The sequence below is a fragment of the Cotesia typhae genome, unplaced genomic scaffold (genome assembly GCF_013202065.1).
Source record: "Cotesia typhae breed Kobodo isofemale line unplaced genomic scaffold, CoteBio_Ctyphae contig_9, whole genome shotgun sequence".
NCBI classification, from domain to species: Eukaryota; Metazoa; Arthropoda; class Insecta; order Hymenoptera; family Braconidae; genus Cotesia; species Cotesia typhae.
In genome coordinates this window covers 1,936,076-1,957,570 of record NW_027423770.1, presented here as the reverse complement: position 1 = coordinate 1,957,570, position 21,495 = coordinate 1,936,076, and the positions used below count along the sequence as shown (strand labels likewise).

Below are 21,495 nucleotides of genomic sequence, written 5' to 3'. Positions count from 1 at the left end.
TCGCCTTCTCGGAAATATTTTCGGTGGAATTTATTCATAATATTCTCCTATTGCATAACTTTTAAAAATATTATCTACTTCAAGCTCTATATAAATTAGAATCTCGAATACTTCACCATCCGTTCGTAAGACTGTGTAGCTATTTCTCTTCGTTACTCTGGTATTACTTGATACTATAAAATACTTCGTTATTAATTATACCACGACTGAACATTACTTTTGCACTGTTTTCATCAGCCATGATATATATCCGTTGTAAAGCTAAGTAATATGCTGTTGGTAAATTATATTGTACGCTAGCTTTACCTAAGAAGTGTGCATTACCAATTGTTAATGACGGTCTTGACAGCTTTTTGGACTTGAGAGTATTTTCTAAATATTTCGATTGATCCCGAGATAATATATGTTCAAATAATGTAAGTAGTTTTTCGAAAGCTAGTTTTGTTCTAAAAGACTCTAAAATTTAAAGATTTGCAGCGTTTGAACTTCTAAGAAAATTAAATAAAAGCTGGTAGTAATCTTCATAAATGAAAGCACTATGACCCCTAAGCAGACCCCAGTTTAATACACTTTCTGGCAAATGTATTAGTAAGTGTAGGTTAAATAATATATGCTTAATTCCGTACAATATTTCCGTATCTTTTACAAATTCAAACAAGCGTTGTTGAGTATAGTCAACTTCAACTTTCAGAATTAATGATTTTAATAAGATGGACCTAGCATCAACTAATAAGCTCCAATGGTCTGCATATTTTCGTGGGAATGAACATTTTGTTACAGGCAAACTATTATATAGAAGCCGTGCAACCTATTCGTGTGCCTTCCAGTGCGTTCTTTCGGATATTTTTCTAGGTGTTCTAGAGATGTCTTTCGATGGTTTTAAAGACAGTAAATAATTATCAATTTGCGTTGTACATTGGTTACAATAAAATTCTTTGTCGTGATTGCTGGTGTCAAACCATAATTTAGCAAATCGTCAGAACACTCCAAGTGCAACACGGTGCAGCCAATCAACGTCCAAGTTGTGGATAACATCAAAATTTGGAATTTCACACAAATTTGATGCCTTTTGTTTGGTTTGCAGTATGTTGTAACGTTTCATTATGAGATCTAAGACCCTCACCAAAAGCATTACCATCATCAACGATCGAATAAACTCGAACATGCCCGTTACCCTTTGCTTTCATTTTTCCTGGATGCATACAAATACCGCATCCATATGGACCGCGAAACAATGAAGAACATCGAAGTTCCGGATGCTCAACTGAATCACATATTTTCATCAATATTTGACATTTTCTGTAATACTCTTGCCATTAACTGTATATTCAAAACCATCATTATTCAAAATTGTTGCTTCTGGAATGAGTGGTTTGATATACTCATCCATGTCTGGTTTTTTAGATCCTACATATAAGCTACAGAGAAAAAAGTATTTTTTCCAGGATTTAATTTGTAATTCATTGATTGTGCGAACAATCAGTGTTATGGGCGTATTTGAGCTTTTAAATAATGGAACTCCATCTATACTGAAATTAAGACTTACAGTAGTTTCAAAATTTTCTTCATGAATTGGAGCTTTGTAAAATTCCCCGTCAAAAATGTCCTGGATTGAATAAGAAGTTTTTTTCTTTCGGGAATTTTCTTCAATCAAAGTATTATGAAAGCGTTCGAAAAAATCTCTGAGCTGGTGAGTTAACGGCAAGTACAAAAATATATTACCAGTCCTGTGATTGTCATTGATATTGACATTATTGCTACGTTGTGGACATCTGAATGTTTCTGCATTGTCGTGGATTTGATTGCATTTTTCAGTATTAACTTCTTTTCCAAAGTAGAAAGAACAACTTGGGCATAAATGATGGATATCAATTCGCACTGAATAATATTATTAATGATTTTTAACATTGTACAACAGTATCAGAACTGCACTAATACAATATTCGGATCACTTTTACTGCGTTCAAACTTTTTCCTCCATTCGAATTTTTATAATAACTGCGTATTTTTTTGCGGCTGTGGACCGACTTGAGCGTCCTGTACGGCATTTACTCTATTCCTCACTTCTTTCTAATGGCTGTTGGAATAGTGACATGGGGAAACCACAGAGAAAACCCATGCCAGTACAAGTCGGCTACCGGAGCAACCCCCGACGGTTAGCGTTGGAACTATTCAATCAACCGTCGGGGCTCGAACCCTCGCCTCGCGACATGATGTACGAACGAACTAATAATATAATGACTTAGCCCGCTCGGCCATCCTGCCGCTAATGCACGGAATAATATTTGATGATATGTTTCAAATAATATAGCGTTGTAAATCAGAAGAGTTACTACTGATTGTTTTAGTTAACTTAATTATATGTTCTGTCGCTTTATTTGTCATATAAAACCGCAACTTATAAGCAAGTACAAGTAATGTTCGAATCATGACTTCTTCTGGAAATTTGTAAACCGTTGCATTTTCTTCAGATGGATTCTCTATCGGCTGATCATCTTCTGCAGAGGATATTCCAAAAAATTGATCGCACAGTGGATTTATGTAAGGATGGTTTAATTCAATTCTATCATCATCAGATTCATTAGAAGACACACTACTTTTATCGGCAATATGACATTCAATCGAACAGTCACTTGACTCATCACAGCTTGAGAAATCTACATTTTCGTCATCAGATCGGAAGGAGTTATTTTCCTAAAATCAAGAAGATTTATTATAAATATTACTTATATTAATAATATAATAATTTGTTATACATAAAATATAGAATTATGAAAAATAGTACCAGGCTGTAAGAAATAGTTAACTAGAGTCCAACTGCATTTCAGTAACTATATTGGTTTCGGATATTTCCTCAAATATTTCTTCATTTACCAACTCACCGTATAGAATATCATCCACACCACTTTGATAGATCTAATTATATGATTGGAAGGAATATGCAATAAAAATGAGAAAACGATAAGAGTTTGTCCGTAAAATATAATTGATTATTTGAGCACACTTCGGAGGAAGATTCATGATCCGAACTTTTTGAGTTCGACATTAGAGTTCTAAAAAGTAAATAAATAGGAATAAATCAATATTACAATACCAAAATCAGGTTATTGAAAACTTACGTTGAAGAACATTGAGAAGCATTTTGTTTTCTCTTCCAGTAATTCAGTGTTTGCGTGGGAATCTTCTCAATACTGCCGTAACTTAGAAACTTACTATAAGGACCTCGTATTCAGTTAGGTATCGAATTATCTATACGCAATATCAGAAAAAAAATTGAAATAGTCAATTGTACGTGACTCAATGGTGCAATGCTAGCTCGTAGAGTACCAAAAATCACAACACCGATTCAATGTCCGATAAATAAAGTTTGTCAGTCGGTAACAGTTATCATTAGAGTAGCAGTTGTAGACTTGTAAGACTATATGAAATGTCTATGAATTAAAAATAATTTAATAAATAACTTTTTAATTGAATTTAATAAAATGTTTCAAAGTATATACACTACTGGAAAAAATTAAGGGATCAAAAAAAAATTCCAAATTTTTCGGTAGTTTTCAACAGGCCGTAACTTTGAGAGAAATGGTCGTACAGGAAATAAAAAAAAAAGAAATTGTAGCTCCAAGTGTCTAGTTTTTGGATTAGAACTTCAAAATTTTGTAGCCTCCGCGGTTTCTAAGTAATCGTAGAAAAACCAGCAACAAAAAAATTCTCAAAATTTTTTTAGTTTTTTCTTTTGGTCTACGGGCGTGGAAAAAATTTTTTTAGCTTAACCACCATAAGGATCGGATACTTTGTTCATTTAGCTTTAATTTCTTTTTTTAAACACCCTGATACGTCCACTCCTCGCTGAGATATCGGTCTTCAAATGGAAAAGGATCTTTTTGTCTTTGATTATCGATATCTCAGCAACCAATGATCGCACAGAAAGTTAAAGGTGGGTTTCAAGAACTTGAATGAATTCCCTTAACAACTGTCCATTGTTTTTTCGAAAAAAATTTTTTCTTTCCGTCACATGAATTTGAAAATGCAACAAAAAAGGGCTTTTAGTGGTTTTTGGAAAATCAAGCGCTGGATCGAAAATATTGAGGAAACCACTAATGTTAAGTGTGCCTTTTACAGTTCAATATGTCCACAAAAACCCTACAAAGAATCAAATTAATCCAGCCAGCCGTTTTTTTGTTTCACTTGATCGAATTTTTGAAAAAATTAAAGGATCACGTTTTTTGCTCTGAAAAGCTCATAATTTTTAAAAATGAGAAAAAAAATTGTTTTTTCGAGCTTTTTCACATTTTTGTTCCAGAAAGTGCTTAAATTGAAAAAAAAAAATTTTTTTTGAAATTTTTTCTCTTGAAAAGTTTAAGAAAACAATTACCGCCGGCATTAGTGTTATCCAAAGCGTACCACGTGGAGGTCGCGCGGTCGGATTTACGCTTCTGTGTGTGTGTGTGTGTGTGTGTGTGTGTGTGTGTGTGTGTGTGTGTGTGTGTGTGTGTGTGTGTGTGTGTGTGTGTGTGTGTGTGTGTGTGTGTGTGTGTGTGTGTGTGTGTGTGTGTGTGTGTGTGTGTGTGTGTGTGTGTGTGTGTGTGTGTGTGTGTGTGTGTGTGTGTGTGTGTGTGTGTGTGTGTGTGTGTGTGTGTGTGTGTGTGTGTGTGTGTGTGTGTGTGTGTGTGTGTGTGTGTGTGTGTGTGTGTGTGTGTGTGTGAGGTATTTCAGGAGAATTGAGACCCGGTGGCTCGTCCGTTCCACCGTATTTAATGACTCCAAACTCATTCTCTGAAGGTTTTTGTTGGTTCAATACCGGGTATTACCACCCCTGTTTTCAATAACGGCTCTCAAACGTTCAGCCATGTTTATGCAGACGGTAATTTGAGGCTGCGGAATGGTATTCCAAATGTGCTGAAGCGCGCGCTCCAAAGCAGCTAAGTTCTGCAAATTTGGATACTCTCTGCGCAACCGACGGCCCATTATGTCCCAAACGTGCTCTATGGGGTTGAGATCTGGACTCATTGCTGGGTGTCGCAACAATGTGATGTCATGCCGCTCAAAGAAGCGCCGGGTAATGTTGGCTGTGTGTGGACGTGCATTATCTTGCATCAATATGAACGACCTCAGATGTTGTCGTCTGCGCAGAACAATGGGCCTTAAAATTTGGTTGATGTAACGTCTAGCTGTCAAATTTTCGCGTACAATTACCAAAGGTGTTCTCCAATTTCGTGAAACGCCGCCCCACACCATAACTGATCCACCGCCGTAGGCAACGACTGGACGGACAAAGTTCTGGCGAAAACGTTCTCCACGACGGCGCTAAACGAGAGGACGTCGATCGTTGCCATACAGATTAAAACGAGACTCACCAGTGAATAAAACATTTGTCCATTCCCTCAAATTCCAATTTCGATGATCGTAAGCATACGCTAAACGAGCTCGACGATGTCTTGCTGTCAACAGGGGTACACGATTAGGATGTCGTGCGTGTAACCCAGTTTCACGAAGACGGTTGATGATTGTTCGAGAGCAAATTTTTCGCACTTGATGCCGTCGTCGCTGTTGTCTGCGATTGGGGAAGTTTCGAGCGACAATATTCGCATTGACGAAAGGTTGTCGACGAACTTCTCTAACAATTGTTCGATCATCGCGGGCATTAGTGACTCGATGGCGACCTTGTCCGGGGCGACGATGATATTGATTCGTCTCTTGGTATCTGGTATAAGCTCGAGATACGACAGATATGACTTACACCCATCCGGATAGCAACTGCATGTTGAGTGTAACCTTCGTCGATAAGAGTCACTAACCGAGCCACTTCCACCTCCGATAAATGTCGTCTAACCATGACTAAGAATCAAAAGTCAGAAATTTTCAATTTTGACCAAAAAATTAAAAAAAATTTTTTTTAGCGCAGAGGGATTAGTTTTGAAAAAAACTGTTGAATGAAGCAATTTGCTAAGGATTCACAAAAAGAAAAGAAAAAAAAAACTCCGAAAAGCGTATGAAAAAAATCGAAATTCGATTGGGGGTATTAACTTTTTTTATTAATTTAATTAAAAGGAGATCAGTAGAATCAAGGAATGCAGCGGTGGAAAGGTGATAAAAATCATTGGGCGATGGTTTTTTGAGTTTCCTTAACTTGTTAAAAAAAAAGTTTTTCCAAAAAAAATTTTTTTTTTTAATTTTTTTTTCGAAAAAAATTTTTTAAAAAAATTTTTTTTTTTTCAATTTAAGCACTTTCTGGAACAAAAATGTGGAAAAAGCTCGAAAAAACAATTTTTTTTCTCATTTTTAAAAATTATGAGCTTTTCAGAGCAAAAAACGTGATCCTTTAATTTTTTCAAAAATTCGATCAAGTGAAACAAAAAAACGGCTGGCTGGATTAATTTGATTCTTTGTAGGGTTTTTGTGGACATATTGAACTGTAAAAGGCACACTTAACATTAGTGGTTTCCTCAATATTTTCGATCCAGCGCTTGATTTTCCAAAAACCACTAAAAGCCCTTTTTTTGTTGCATTTTCAAATTCATGTGACGGAAAGAAAAAATTTTTTTCGAAAAACAATGGACAGTTGTTAAGGGAATTCATTCAAGTTCTTGAAACCCACCTTTAACTTTCTGTGCGATCATTGGTTGCTGAGATATCGATAATCAAAGACAAAAAGATCCTTTTCCATTTGAAGACCGATATCTCAGCGAGGAGTGGACGTATCAGGGTGTTTAACAAAAGAAATTAAAGCTAAATGAACAAAGTATCCGATCCGTATGGTGGTTAAGCTAAAAAAATTTTTTCCACGCCCGTAGACCAAAAAAAAAACTAAAAAAATTTTGAGAATTTTTTTGTTGCTGGTTTTTCTACGATTACTCAGAAACCGCGGAGGCTACAAAATTTTGAAGTTCTAATCCAAAAACTAGACACTTGGAGCTACAATTTCCTTTTTTTTTATTTCCTGTACGACCATTTCTCTCAAAGTTACGGCCTGTTGAAAACTACCGAAAAATTTGGAATTTTTTTTTGATCCCTTAATTTTTTCCAGTAGTGTATGTATTATTTTAGTTTAAATATTATTATCAATGTTCACTATTTTCCCGCCAAAAAAAAAAAAAAATGAAAAGTTGAGTTGGAAGCAACGGGAGTTGGAAAACTAAATGCGTTTTAGAATCATTTTTAACAAAACGGAAAGCACTTTAGATCATTGGAACTTCTAGCTGTGGAAAAAAAATTTACAACAATAAATAAATAAACAAATTGATTAAATCATTAATTTAAAAAGTAAGTATTTACTATTTTTTAAAACTATTCAAATTTTAGCGACAGCAACTATAATAGAAAAATACATGTAATTTAAAAATGTTCATCTGAAAAAGAATTACATAGTATTTCTGATTTTTTTAACTTCCCACTACAAAAATTGAAAATTTTCAAAAATCGGGAAGTTATTGGTTTCACCCCGTTTTTCGAAAATCGAGTTCTCATCAGGTCTTGACGTTTTGAGGTCCTAAGAAGCTTCCCTGACTATTCCCGCGATGATGTCCATATGTCTGTACGCGCGCGCGCGCGCGCGCGTGTGCGTGTGTGTGTGTGTGTGTGTGGGAGTGTGTGTGTGTGTGTAACCCGCATATAACTTTTGAACGGCTTAACCAATTTGATCGCGGTTGGCGCCATTCGGAAGGGCTTGACTAAACTCAGATTTCTTGAATATTTGAACCGATTCGGACTGGTCGATTTTGAGAAATTGCAAAATAACTTGTAAAAGTTTTTTTCGAATAGTGGTTTTCTTGGAATAACTTTTAAACGGCTTTACCTATTAATCCTAAAAACTAATTAGTTCTTAACATCAAAAACTGCGTCGATCATCGCCAGTCCGGTCAAAATCAGTTGATTCGTTCGTAAGATGTCGTGAACAAAAGAAAACCTAAAAAAGTGTTTTTTCGGTATTACTCTGAAATTTGCGATTCAATCAATTAAAACCTGAAAATAACATATGAAAATGATAAAACTGCGTCTTATGCCGCCTACCGCGTGAAAATCGGTTGATCCATTCGATAGTTCTCAAAACTACAAGAAAATTAGATTTTTGAGCTCGAAGAGCTCAAAAACATAATAAGTGCAATTTTGAGCGCTTAATTACGAAAGTAGCGGGAAGTTGCAGGGATAGACGTCAGGGTCAACCGTTTTCCGAATTTTTTTTATACGCATTAGTATGAAAAGGAAAAAAAATATAGATTTAAAAAATAGAAACATTACTAAAATGAAGGCTGATTTAAATCCTGATCACACAAAAAAATTAAAAATGAACTAATACAATAACACATCGATTCTATATTAACACATACATATCTCGACAGGATGTCGAAAAAAATGTTTGCGTTGCTGAAGTTGGTAGGTGGGCCAGATGACAAAAAAATACATATAGAATTAATGTCGAGTGGATAAGGAAATTTAATTGTGAAAAATATCAGAAAGATTGAGAAGAACCGACAAAAATTTACGTAGTCGAGTGACGCGATTCTAAAAAAAACCACTGGGTGGGTGGACAACATTTAACGCAATGATAATAGCAGTATCTGGCAATAGTTTTAATTATTTTCACATAAAAAAATTATTTCAAAGTTCATTAGTCCATTGCTATTATTAAATTTTAATTTAATAATAATGAAAATATTGCCAATATATCATCAAGTAAAGAGACATAGACGATACGTAAATATATTTTAAGTTTTACAATATATAAATAGTATTAATTTTGATTTTTTTCTTAATTTAGATTCAATCGAAGTATTGAAAAAAAAAAACTAAATGTTCTTGATGGGATCACATCTCCAATTGAAGTTGTAATTGATGATGATAACGAAGAAGTAAATGATGATTCGACTGGGAACCTAAAACGTCAAGTTAATGCGGTATCGTTAATAAGCATTATCTCAATAAACTATTTTTCCAAAGAAAAAAAAATACTTAATTAACACATAGGATCTTTAAATCTTATAAATCTTATCTTTAATTCTAGGATTTAGGAACTTCAGTGGCCAAAAAAAATTAATTTTGGCAGAATTAATTTAGCAAGTCATGAGGTATGTATACATTGAATAAAATTAATTCAAATTATTTAAATATGTTAGATATTTGAAATAGCTTTCAAATACATAGTATTAGTTAACAATGTTATTTCATTTAATGTATGAAAATGATAATATATGAATTTTCAGCCCGAAGTAACACCAGAATTAAGTATTATGAATGAAGTTCTTCATCTTGTAATGATAAATTCCTTTTTACAATTGAGATAAAGGCCAACAAATCAATATATAAAAATTCATAGGATAATGTCATTCACTTACAACTCACATACGTTTATATTTCGCGCTGTCTAACTGACCCTCACGTCGCTGCAGTGCCCGCTTGCCACTAGACCCTCACGCTACTCTATCGACTTCGTGCTGTCCACCGGACCCTCACGTTACTACACACCCTGTCCACACAGCGCACGCTGTCCCACGGACTCTCATCTTACTCTAAGAGATCTATCCCGAAGCCAGAAGAGTATACCATGAAACCGAGGTAGACTCTTTACGCACACACAACCTCACTATTTATAAATTCTATACTAACAATAATATAATAAACGATTTTCTATTAATAATATAATTCCATTCTTATTTTTCATTTCCTTATTATAATGTTCCTAATGAATGAATTAATGCCGTTTTCTTAATTTTACAACAATAACCATTTTTATAACGCCTGGATTGAAAGTTCGACTTTCAATAGTAATTTCAGTAATGAAAGTACCACATTGCTTCCCGGCCCAATGACGAATTAATTTAGAGCGCATGTGTCAACTTTAGTCCCCATGGAATATATATATTTTTAAACGTCAAAGTTATGACAGATCACATAGTTTAACCTCACAATTTCCTTGTAATAATTCGTATGTATCACATAATAACAAGAATTTTTTTACAATTTTCAGTTATTTAAAAACTTTTAAATACATCGAAACTCAATAATACTCTTTTTAGCTTATCATTGATACTTAAATTAATGAATCAATAATATATATACACGTATGCATGCCTTTTATAATTAAATAGAATAAGAGTATTGGCTAAAAAATTAATGTTTTATTTTTTAACAAAACGAATTAATTATTATAAAATTATACAACATGTGATTGATATATTAATTGCAAACAATTAGAATTTGCATCAAATGAAAATAAACTGAGTATTTAACTATCATAACAGAAATGTGGTAAATTTTAACAGTTAGTATCAAATTAAACATTGGTAAAAAAATTAATCATTTTTGTTGTCTTGACAGTTACAATAATAATTTTTGTTAGTTACAACTTTCTTGATGGTATTTTTTTCTATTTTGACGAATGATGAATAGACAGTGATATTATTGACGTCATCATTTTCAATTTCTGCTGCATTCAAGTTATTGTTGCTAATTTGTGGTTTTAAGCGACGAGTCTTCGGCTTCTTGTTACTATTGCGAATTTGAATTTCTTGCAAATAACGGCGATTATGTTCATCGATTTGAGGAGTTGATTTTGTTGACGCTATATTTTTTGGTTTTGCGGCTGCTGAATTTTCAATATCTTTATGCTCAATAGATTGCAACAGGCTTGAATTTTCATTGACTTCGAGATTCTCATTGGATTCAATAAGGATAAAAGAATCGTTATCAGGTAAATCAGGTGACATTTTTTCATGAATTTTCCCCAGTCTTGAGTCTTCAACTTGAGGTAAAGGTGTTTGAATAGCAGTAGATGTAGATGGTGAATTGTGATCTGAACTAATTAACTTCTGGTACAGTTTTTGTCGATTTGCCAATGAATTTTCAACATATCCTTCGGCCACTGTACTTGATCGCCATCCGCCAAGTTGTTCAACAGCAGTTATACTTGCCCCGGAGTTTGCAAGTATTGTTGCAGCCGAACGTCGGAAGCAATGGTCGGTGTAGGTCTCCGGATTCTCCAATTGTAAACAAATAGCTACGATTTTCGGTACTTCGCTGATCTTATTCTTACCCATTACCTGGTAAGTACACTTTCCCTTTTGATAGTTGATGAAAAATCTTCCCGTATCAATGTTTTTTGGGCGTAGATCCATGTATTTCTTAACAATTGCATGATACTCTTTGCCAATGATAAAACTCCGGGGATAATAGTTTTTATTATCTTTAATTGTCACGATTAATTGATTTCCAGCATCCTCGATATCTTGGACATTCATTTGACAAAATTCACTAGATCTCATTGCTCAAAAATCTCCGAAAATGAGAATTACGTGGAATTTAAAATATTAATCAATACGAATACTCGGGTGATCCAAGAAAAAAAAAATTTTTTCTTTTTTTCTTTTAAACAAGCTCAAAAGTTTCGTTTGGGTGTAAAAAGATTACTGTGAAAAGATGAGCTCTTAATATTAATATTAAGGTTGTCCTCCATTTTTTTAATTCCCATAAGAATAACATGGGAAAACTTTTTTTTGCGTCTTCTGATTTTTGTACAGTTCAAACAACTAATTGACTCATAAATTGCTGTTCTAATCTTTATAGAAAATCGAACGCTCTACAAAAAAGGTCTAACAATATTTTTTGATTTGTCTACGCGTTCAAAAGTTATTCAAGATCAAAGTTCAATTGTTCAAAGATTTGATCGAATTTTATAAATTACACCAAAACTGTTGGTCTCAGAGTCATAATAAAAATCAAATTTCTTTTCAAATATAAATTAGACTTCTGATACATGTGGTCATCGGAAAAAATTGATTGAAAAAATTAAAATAAATAAATAAATAATCATAATGATAATAATAATATTTATTCCATTGCTATAAGACGGAACATAAATAAATAAATATCTTTAAAAAAATTTTTGTAATTTCAGATACAAATGGTCAATTTGTTCTTTTAAATTTTCAGTCGATAAGCACTGTTATTTTCTTGTTCCATCGATAAAAAAATGATTTCCCAATAGATGGAGCTCAGAGCTTCAGAGCTATGTTATTATTATGATAAACATACTGAACCAAAAATTTTTGTCCTTAGCATTTTTATTTTAACAAAGTCAGAGTTATTTGCAGTTATTATTATCTATAACATAATATTAATTGAAAAAATTATTTGAGCTTAATTTCAAGTTGATCATGGATTACTTGAGTCGTATTGTGAGTGATCCAATTGAAAATCTTAGTGGACGCAAATTCCCTAGTTTGGTAGAGGTCATGTCGGTATTTCTCTACCAAAAAACAGTTTTAAAATTTCAACATAAACACAGTATCAATTTGACAATAACAAAAGTTCAAGAAAAGTGGTCCGAAGCTGGTATTCCAACGTGTGGTGAGCAATTTGCACGAAAAAAACTTTCAAATTTATTAGATGAAGTCAAAAAGATACAGAGGAATTATAAGCACAAAAAATCAGTAGCACAAAAGAAGAAAGAATCAAATTTTTCTCAAAAATTAAAAAATTCATTTGATATCGCCAAACTAAACGTCAATAAATTCATTGATGAAGAGAAAGAGTTGTTCTGGGCTGGGCAAAGATCAAAAAATCGATTCGGATTTATTGATAATAACACTTTAACATAACAAGAAGATCAAAATCAAGATATAATGATTGTAGATTTGGCTGGTAAGTTTATATTACAATTTATACTTACATTGACAGAAGGATTTCTTAGTATTTAAGAAGATTTCTTTGTGTTTAAGAAATCATTTTTTAAATGCTAAGAAAAAGGTTAAAGAAATAATTTCTTAAATGCTAAGAAATCCTGTCAGTATACTTTCTCAATCAACTATAATTATCTGTTTTAAATGAACAACTTTTACTATTTAGAGGCAGATGAACCTGCTGTTGATATGATGCTTGTTACCCAAAAATCCGCAGTATTATTATCTGGTTTATCAGCAACAACATCTAGTCAGACATCAAATGTTGTATCTGACTTTCTACTCTTAATGTAAGTTACGGTACAATTTATCGAGCGCGCATCAAACATAGATCAAACATTGCGCAAGATTTGAAAAAATAATTCCGTTCTGATGATCGTTATGCTGTCCACTGGGACGGTACAATTTTGCCCGATATATCTGATTCACAGTCTGTTGACCGTTTAGGAATTCTACTTTCTGTCTCTGGAGTTGATCAGCTTCTTGGAATCCCTAAAGCTGATAGTGGAACTGCTTACCAACAAGCTTTAGCTGTTATTACGACGTTGAATCAATGGAACATTGCTCCTTACGTAAAAGCAATATGTTTCGATACTGCAGCTGTCAACACAGGTAAACTTTATTTAATAATTACAAGTACTTACGACATTATTATATTTGATTTCTACTGCATGACTTCAGTGTGAGCGTAGGTATGCTCTCCTCTCGCTTTAAAATCAAGATCTCATGTTTTTATATATTTTTATCTGTTCTTGTTATAAACATTTATAAAGGTACATGTGTTTAAATTGAAAAAGCATTGGGGAGAAAATTGGTGTGGCTTCTTTGTCGTCATCATGTATTGGAAATTGTTTTACGAGGAGTTTTTAAAGTTTTTTGGACCACTACATCTGGTCCTAACGTCCCGATTTTCCTTCGTTTTAAAAAAAAATGGGATGACATTGATCAAACCAAATATAAAAGTGGAATAGAGGATGAAACTGTGGCAAGCGCTTTAAATGAAGATAAGATGAAAATTATTAATTTCATTAATGATTGCTTACAGGTAAAAATTGTTCATTATATTTTCTTGATACAATCAAAACTAATACTTTCAACGTATGTTTATTAATTTGGTTTTTTAGATGTCTCAGCCTCGAGATGATTACCGGTAGCTTTTGGTATTATCTTTAATTTTTCTTGGTAGTTGTCCAACCGATACGTACACTTTCAAGCGTCTGGTGCAATGCATCATGCGCGATGGATGTCAAAAGCTATTTATAGTTTGAAAATGTTTACTTTTCGAGATCAATTTCATCTTTCCCCTCATCAAATAAAAAGTTTACGTCAAGTGTGTATCTTTGTAATTTTATTTTACATTGAAGCTTGGTACACGGCAACATCTGCTATTCTAGCACCTCACGAAGATCTAGAGTTGATGAAAAATTTGATTTTAAATAAAAAAATTGACTCGGTGGTATCACAAGAAGCTTGCAGAAAGATGAAGGAATATTTGTGGTATTTTAATGACGAGTTGGCCACAATATCATTATTTGATGACAATGTTCCGATCTATATTAAAAAGAAAATGATTTATGCTATTAACACTTGAGAGGGCTCTACATTAATGGAGCAGCGATATCATGTAGAGGGTGTAGATTTAAAATCGTTATTAGATAACGATTTAAGCGACTTTGTTTCGAAAAACTCATTGGAGTTATTTAAAAAATTTGATTTACCCTCTGATTACATAGAAAAAGATATTTCTACATAGATAAAGATACTTCTGATGTTGCTGAACGGGGTGTTGCATTAATTGAAGAATATAACCGCTGCCTAACTAAAGATGAAGAACAGTTGCAGCATTTATTGCAGGTTGTTCGGGGCCATCGACAACGTTTTCCAAATTGTTATAAAAAATTACTTCAATCATAAATATTTAATGTAAGTAGACAAGCAATTTCTTAAGCAAAACTTATTAATAAAATATATGTGAACATAATAATAGAATAAAATTGTTTATTTTTTGATTTATTGCAAAGAAAATTCCTTAAAAACGTCATATTCATTTGAATGAACAAAAAAAAAATTATCGGTCAACATTGATCAGAAGTCTAATTTATATTTGACAAAAAATTTGATTTTTATTTTGACTCTGAAACCAACAGTTTTGGTGTAATTTATAAAATTCGATCAAATTTTTGAACAATTGAACTTTGATCTTGAAGAACTTTTGAACGCGTGGACAAATCAAAAAATGTTATTTGACCTTTTTTGTAGAGCGTTCAATTCTCTATGAAGATTAGAACAGCAATTTATGAGTCAATCAGTCGTTTGAACGGTACAAAAATCAGAAGAAGCAAAAAAAATTTTCCCATGTTATTCTTATGGGAATTAAAAAAATGCGATGAGGACAACCTTAATATTAATATTAAGAGCTCATCTTTTTACAGTAATTTTTTTACACCCAAACGAAACTTTTGAGCTTGTTTGAAAGAAAAAAAAAATTTTTTTTTTTTTGGATCACCCTAATGAATACTTTGGGGATAATACATGCCTTCAAAAACTTTTAAATCATTCTTCATTATACCAATTAAATTTAAGTTGTAAATATTTTTATCTATATTTCACCTAATTTCTTTGCTAAGTAAATTGAATCATGAAAATTGTTCAAAAAATTATTTATTTGAGATAAAGTTGAAACTTGAGCTTTTTTCGGTTGATAGATTTTTGCCAAATTTTTAATAAATGATTTCAAATTATGTTATGAATTAATATCGACTGCATATCTCAAGTTAATGGTGGTTCTCAACATAGACCATTGACCCCATAAAGTTGGTGGCTTATGATTTTTCAATAGCTCTCTGAAGTATACTAAAAATACATGTTTATTGAATGATTCCGTGTTATTTTTCTTTTGCCATGATATAAAATGATCATACGCAAAAATATAGCGCCCTTTAGATCTCTCAGGTAATAAATTGTCCGTTATCAATTTGGCTTCATCATCAAAATTACGAATAATCTCGTCTCCGGTAAGTTCAGTGTCAGATTCATCTGAACTAATAGTGATTTTTACACTTAATTATTTAAAAAGAAATTAATTAATATATAAGCTTACTAGTCTTAATAAATTAATTATATGTGCTTATACTGGGGTTATAAGGAATAAATAAACAATCAATCAGTTGGTTACGCGTTGCTAGGATACGTGACATTATCGAGAATATCAATTGAATGACTAAGTTAATCTAAAATCCTACTAATTTCTATTTTATCTATTTTAATTTCAGCCAAACTTTCAATCCTAGCGTTATGAAAAATTGTATACGTTGCACGGGAAGGAATTGAGACATCGCAACGTCGGATTTTTGTTCCCCGAGCCGAAGGCTCAGGGAACAAAAATCCGGGTTGCAATGTCTCATGTCCCTCCCTAGCAACGTAATATACTATTAATACAAGAGTTCTTAGTATCTTGAATTAATACTTTAGTCTCGACCTTGAGTGTCCTCTACTCAGGGTTTGGTCGCGGGAAAATGGCCGACTCTCTATTTCAGTGTTGCGTCTTTGTCGCACCACTTTTGATGATTTTTCCTTTTCAACGAAATTTATAAATATTCTGTTCTTTACTTATAACAAATTAATTTAAACAAACATTTTAACAACTATTATCTGACTCTAATTTTTACTTTTGTTTGATTTTTACAATTCAAATTTTATACCAAATTAATTATTGAACTATTTCCTTGTTTTAATTTAATTTTAATTCTGCTGATTTTACTAAAACTTTTTACTGAAAGATTTCAATAAATTGATTTAATCGTTGATCAAATTTTGTCTTAAATGATTTAAATTTTGGTTAACTCAATTCCAAGTTTTTCTGGTTTAAGCCAAATCATTAATTACACAATTACTAATAACTATTATTTTACGTACGGCATGAGAATTTTTAATTAATAACCCGAAATATGCTCCTAGAATTATGAACCCAAATAGGACTATGTGTAAAAGAAGTAGTCTGACTAGAACGAATCATTTTTCCTAGACAAATTAACTAATAATCCGAAATCAGTGCTGGTATTATTAATTTATTATTTCATAATTTTTCTAATTTTAATTCTAAATTTTAATTTTAATTCTTAAAAACTAGCAATTGTGACCAAACGCAAAATGGCGGTGACCTCCAGCTGTTATGTCCATCCCAAAATTTTTTCTCTAAATTTAAATCGCCCACGCAAATGGAAGCCTTCTCCATGCGCGAAAGCCACAATAAAATATAAGCCAACGCCTCGTCTTTGTTAGTTAATTCGAATTCCGCGCTTAACTTGACGGGCCCGTGCCTTGTATAAGTCCCTTATCTTAATTTGCGCTGCACTTAAAACGAGTTCAGATACGGTTCAAAACCGGCAGGCTACGTATTACTTATTAAATTTATCAGAGAGAGCCGTATTGTCAAAGTTCTAATTCACTCTGCACTTAGGCGAGAATCCGGCTATTAGGTCTATTTAAAGGTTCTAGAAGCTAGATTTACGTACTTTATCCTACGGGTGACTGGAGGACGTTAGCTGAAAATAAATAAAATTCTTTAATATAAATTACGTTAAAAATACTATTGTGAACGTGTAAGTTTTAGTGTTTATAAATAAATCTAAAAACAAGAAGAGAAATCTGCTATTTTCATTTCTAAAATGAGAAGCCCCCAAGATAAGCAGCCCAACTCCATTCTACTCCACCTGCTGCAAGAACCAACCGAAGAGCCCATCCTAAGAAGAGGCGCTGACAGCAGCCCCTGGAATCACGGATCCAGCGATAAGAAATAATCCAACAAGTAGTAAGTACATCTATCTACCTTAAATCCGTCAGTCTCACATGAAGGCGTGGTAAGTTCGTACGTCGAAAACGTCTCACATAAATAATTAAAACAACGGAATTAAAACTTCTGTTGCGTATTCTGTTACCGTTAGTCCGAACTTCCACCGTTTACGCTACCGCTCTAAAAATGCCCTTGGACTTAACACAGCCAACATAAAGCCTGGCTGACGCTGCGGACCCGAGAAATTAATCAGACACAATATTTGTACCTGGAATTTTTTTTTCTTAATTTTATCAGCAAATCCCTCGACGCTGCAACTCATTGTCGTAATTTTTTTACGTAAAAATTTCTCCTTGGTGAGGTGCTCGAATTAGAGGCAAAGTCCGATATCACTAAGTCGCGTCTGGTTCACCTCAGATATTATTTTTCTGTAACGGTAAGTTGGCATTAGAATTTATTACGATATAAACCAAACTTCAGAGCTCAGCGCCCTGGGAAATCGCTCGATAACTCACTAGCACGAATCGGAGACCTTCATTGGATAAGGAAGGCCCCGTGTACTCTGTTACAAAATGATTTCGCGAAAGAGTTGAAAAATTTAAATTTCAAAGAAGCTTTAGTTAGTTTTTCTATTTCACATTGGGCTACTGATGAAGTAGTGCCACTTATTGGCAACAAAACAATATAAATCAATTTCAGAAAGTGACATTCTTTCACTGTTGATAATTCCAACAAAGTTGTCTCAAGGATTGATGAAGAGTTGTCATGCCCAGCACACGAGGAAGCAGATACGAAGATAGTATATCATGATGCATGTAACATCAACTATCCAGCAGAAATAGTAAAAAGAAGTGCTAATACCAAGATTGTGGCTATAATGCTTGGTAACATGCATCACCTTAAAAGTGATTCGGTTGTTTGGAAGCTTACAGGCACTGGCAATTACTTAAGGCATGTGGACCTAACCAATATACATGCAGAATTTGGACTGTAAATTTGTCAGAACTAACCTGGATTCCATACCATCACAGGTTGTGATTTTAATCCTGCACTCTTCAGGAAGGGAAAATTAAAACCACACAAGATATTGAAAAAAGATCCAGAGCACCAGGAAGCTTTCAAGAACTTCGATAACAACGAATTAATCGAAAATTTAAGTCATCAACAAAATATCTTCAATATTATTCAGAGATTCATATGCCATGTCTACAATGTTCCTAATGTAATTGATGTTGATGACGCTAGACTCCAAATATTGATCGACTAGTATACAGTCTCCGATGTAAACGAAGCTTTCGACCGAAAGAAGATGCAAAATTTTGACGCTAGCAACCTACCACCTCGCAAGAGCGAGCTACTGCGAGAAAATTATATACCATTTGGAATAATGCTTATTTGAAAAATCCAATCATATATCAACGAGACAATAATGGCTGGGTATTAAAAGATGATAAATACGAGTTCAAATGGTTTGAAGGGGATCAACTACCGAGTTATGTTAGTGATTCGCTCAAAACTCAATCAGGTATATAATTACTATGACAAATTATGATACATAATTTTTGAATTATTCATAATTGTTTAAACTTCCTTATTTTTCTTTCAGAAACTGACGAAAAAGCCGATGTTGAGGACGATAATGCCATCGACTGGAGTAGCGGTGATGAAAAAAATGAAAAAATCGACAACGCTCAAATTAATAAGCAAGTTTATATATTTTTTTTACCTGCAATCATACTATTTTTTTATATTTTTATAATATTAAACTAACAAATCTGACTGTATACAACATGGCTATGAACGTAATAAAATGAATTTTTATTAGATATCTTAAAAAATAGTAATTGACTAAGTATTTGCGCTTGCACCTACAGTGGACTTTCGATGTGTCTGGCTAGATGTTGAAACCATGAAAACGGTCCGGCTATTGAGGTAACATATTTTCATAGGTCCCCAAGCCATATATAAAAAATTTAGCTCTCATATTTTAACAAAAGTATAATTATAATTTATCAAAGTTTAGGGGTGTCTGGCAGAGGGTAGCAACTGTCATAAGTGTCCGGCAATGCATGACAAGATTTCTAGAGTTATCCCGAAGGAAATATAAAAAAATTGAGCTTCATACTCTAACAAATTTTAGGTACTTTTTTATACTCCTGTACTACCTGTTACTTGCCCAGGTAACCACAACCCAAACTCTATAATCACTGGTCGTTCTTACCTGTATAGGTGACATTTACAAAAAAACTTTCAACTTTTATAAAATTAAGAAGGTCTGGCCGTCCTGGGCTCTTGAGCTATTAGTTTTATTCATAAGCAATAGGTTTTCACCAAGCATCAGATGTTTATTTCTTCACTAAATACTAACAAAGCAAATCAAATTAGACGAATCAATTTTTTTAGTACGTGTTTGAACAACATAAAATATAATTAAAAATTTTATTAAAGGTCGGAGTTCATAAATGAATCTCGAACCGTACAACAAGAACTCGCTCAACTTGGTAATGGACAAGCTGTTATAATGGGAATTGCTGATGATGTAATGGATACAAAAAAAAAAATTGAATACGGTAGGTATAATATTATATCTGAACTTGAGGATTTTGTAATCAAACAAAATCGCGTTATCAATAACGCAATTGAAGATCATGTTCAATCAATTATGACAAGCTTGAGTCAAAGTCAAGATAGAATTTTGTCAAATGTAACGTCTACAGTCGAGCAAGAACTATCTCAGGTAAAATTTAACTTTTTTTCATTATTCTTGATGTATATATATATATATATATATATATATATATATATATATATATATATATATATATATATATATATATATATATATTAGGTGGGTCAAAAAAATCGACTATTTTTTTTTTTACAATTAATACGGAAAAATGGGTTACTAGGCACCTTAAAAAAATTCTCACCAAATATGAACTCTTAATTTTAATAGGAAGATTCTCCGCGTCGCAGTTTTTCATTTTTTTCTCAGTCCAATAGAAAAAAATTCATTCCTCATCATTAATTGTCAAGGGTTCGGCCAGGGTCGCAAAGTCAGGGATGAAACGTCGATACCACGACGCCATTCCAAGGAATCGTCGTACCTGCTTCATGTTTGATGGTCTCGGGAACTCCTGTATGGGTTTTACCCGATCTGGATCAGCAAGCAGTCCTTGCTCATTAACGCGGTAACCCAAATAATGCACTTCATCGGTACATATTTCACATTTGCCGATATTAATTTTCAAATTCGCACTTTCTAGTGCGTCGAAGATCTCCTCCAGAGCCTCGAGGTGTTCCTCGAACGTCTCGGTTACCACTATCAGGTCATCCAGGTACCCAAAGACCTTGAGTGCTCGTCGTCGTTCCAACATCTTGTCGATGAGTCGCTGGAAATGAGGAGGTGCACCAGCTAATCCGAACGGCATCCCGACGTATTGGAACATTCCGCGCCCTGAGACACAAAATGCGGTGTATTCCCGACTCGCAGGGTCCAATTTGACCTGGTGATACGCGTGTTTCAGATCAATTTTCGAAATAAACTTCGCACCGCTTAGCTGGACGAGAATCCAAGTCATTAACGGTAATGGATAGGCGCACGGTTTCGAAATGGCATTCAGTCGTCTGAAATCCAGACACATTCGATATTCTCCGGTTGCTTTCTTCACCATGATCACAGGGTTACACCAAGCGCTCGTGGAGGGTTCAATGATGCCCGCAGCCAGTAGTTCGTCTACTTGGCGGCGCATCTCGGCTTCGATGATCGGTGACGTCGGGTAATTTCGTTGTCGGATCGGTTAGTGTCCTTGTACGTCGATTTGATGGGTCAAAAGGTTCGTAAATGTCGTCTCACCAGTGTAATTTACGGCTGGCAGTCGACGAGCCAGCATCTCGTCGAGAGCGCTTTGTTGTTCGGGCGTTATTTCGACAATCGCCGCGATGTCGTGTTTGTGTATGTACGTTTTCGATTCCCAATCGTAAATGTCGTTGGTTTGTTTGGTCCACCAACGACGGGTGTGTCCATCGTAG

General features: G+C 33.7%; 1 protein-coding gene and 1 long non-coding RNA gene across 4 annotated transcripts in view; both read left to right on the top strand.

Moving 5' to 3' along the window:
• LOC141533489 (uncharacterized) overlaps window positions 1-21,495 on the top strand; it is a 135,221-nt gene that overhangs the window by 42,547 nt on the left and 71,179 nt on the right. The window contains exons 1-3 of one of the 3 annotated variants that reach the window (XM_074252408.1): window positions 13,481-13,716; window positions 13,796-14,594; window positions 19,912-20,200. In XM_074252408.1, coding sequence (XP_074108509.1) covers window positions 14,497-14,594; window positions 19,912-20,200 — 387 coding nt within the window. In that variant the 5' untranslated portion in view covers window positions 13,481-13,716; window positions 13,796-14,496. Of the gene's footprint in view, window positions 1-9,042; window positions 9,063-13,480; window positions 13,717-13,795; window positions 14,595-19,911; window positions 20,201-21,495 lie in introns of those variants that run through there. The other 2 variants (XM_074252409.1, XM_074252407.1) reach the window with 2 other exon arrangements.
• LOC141533502 (uncharacterized) lies at window positions 16,540-19,565 on the top strand. Its single transcript, XR_012480295.1, has 3 exons — window positions 16,540-18,988; window positions 19,070-19,395; window positions 19,482-19,565. It is a non-coding gene; the product is annotated as an uncharacterized LOC141533502 (long non-coding RNA).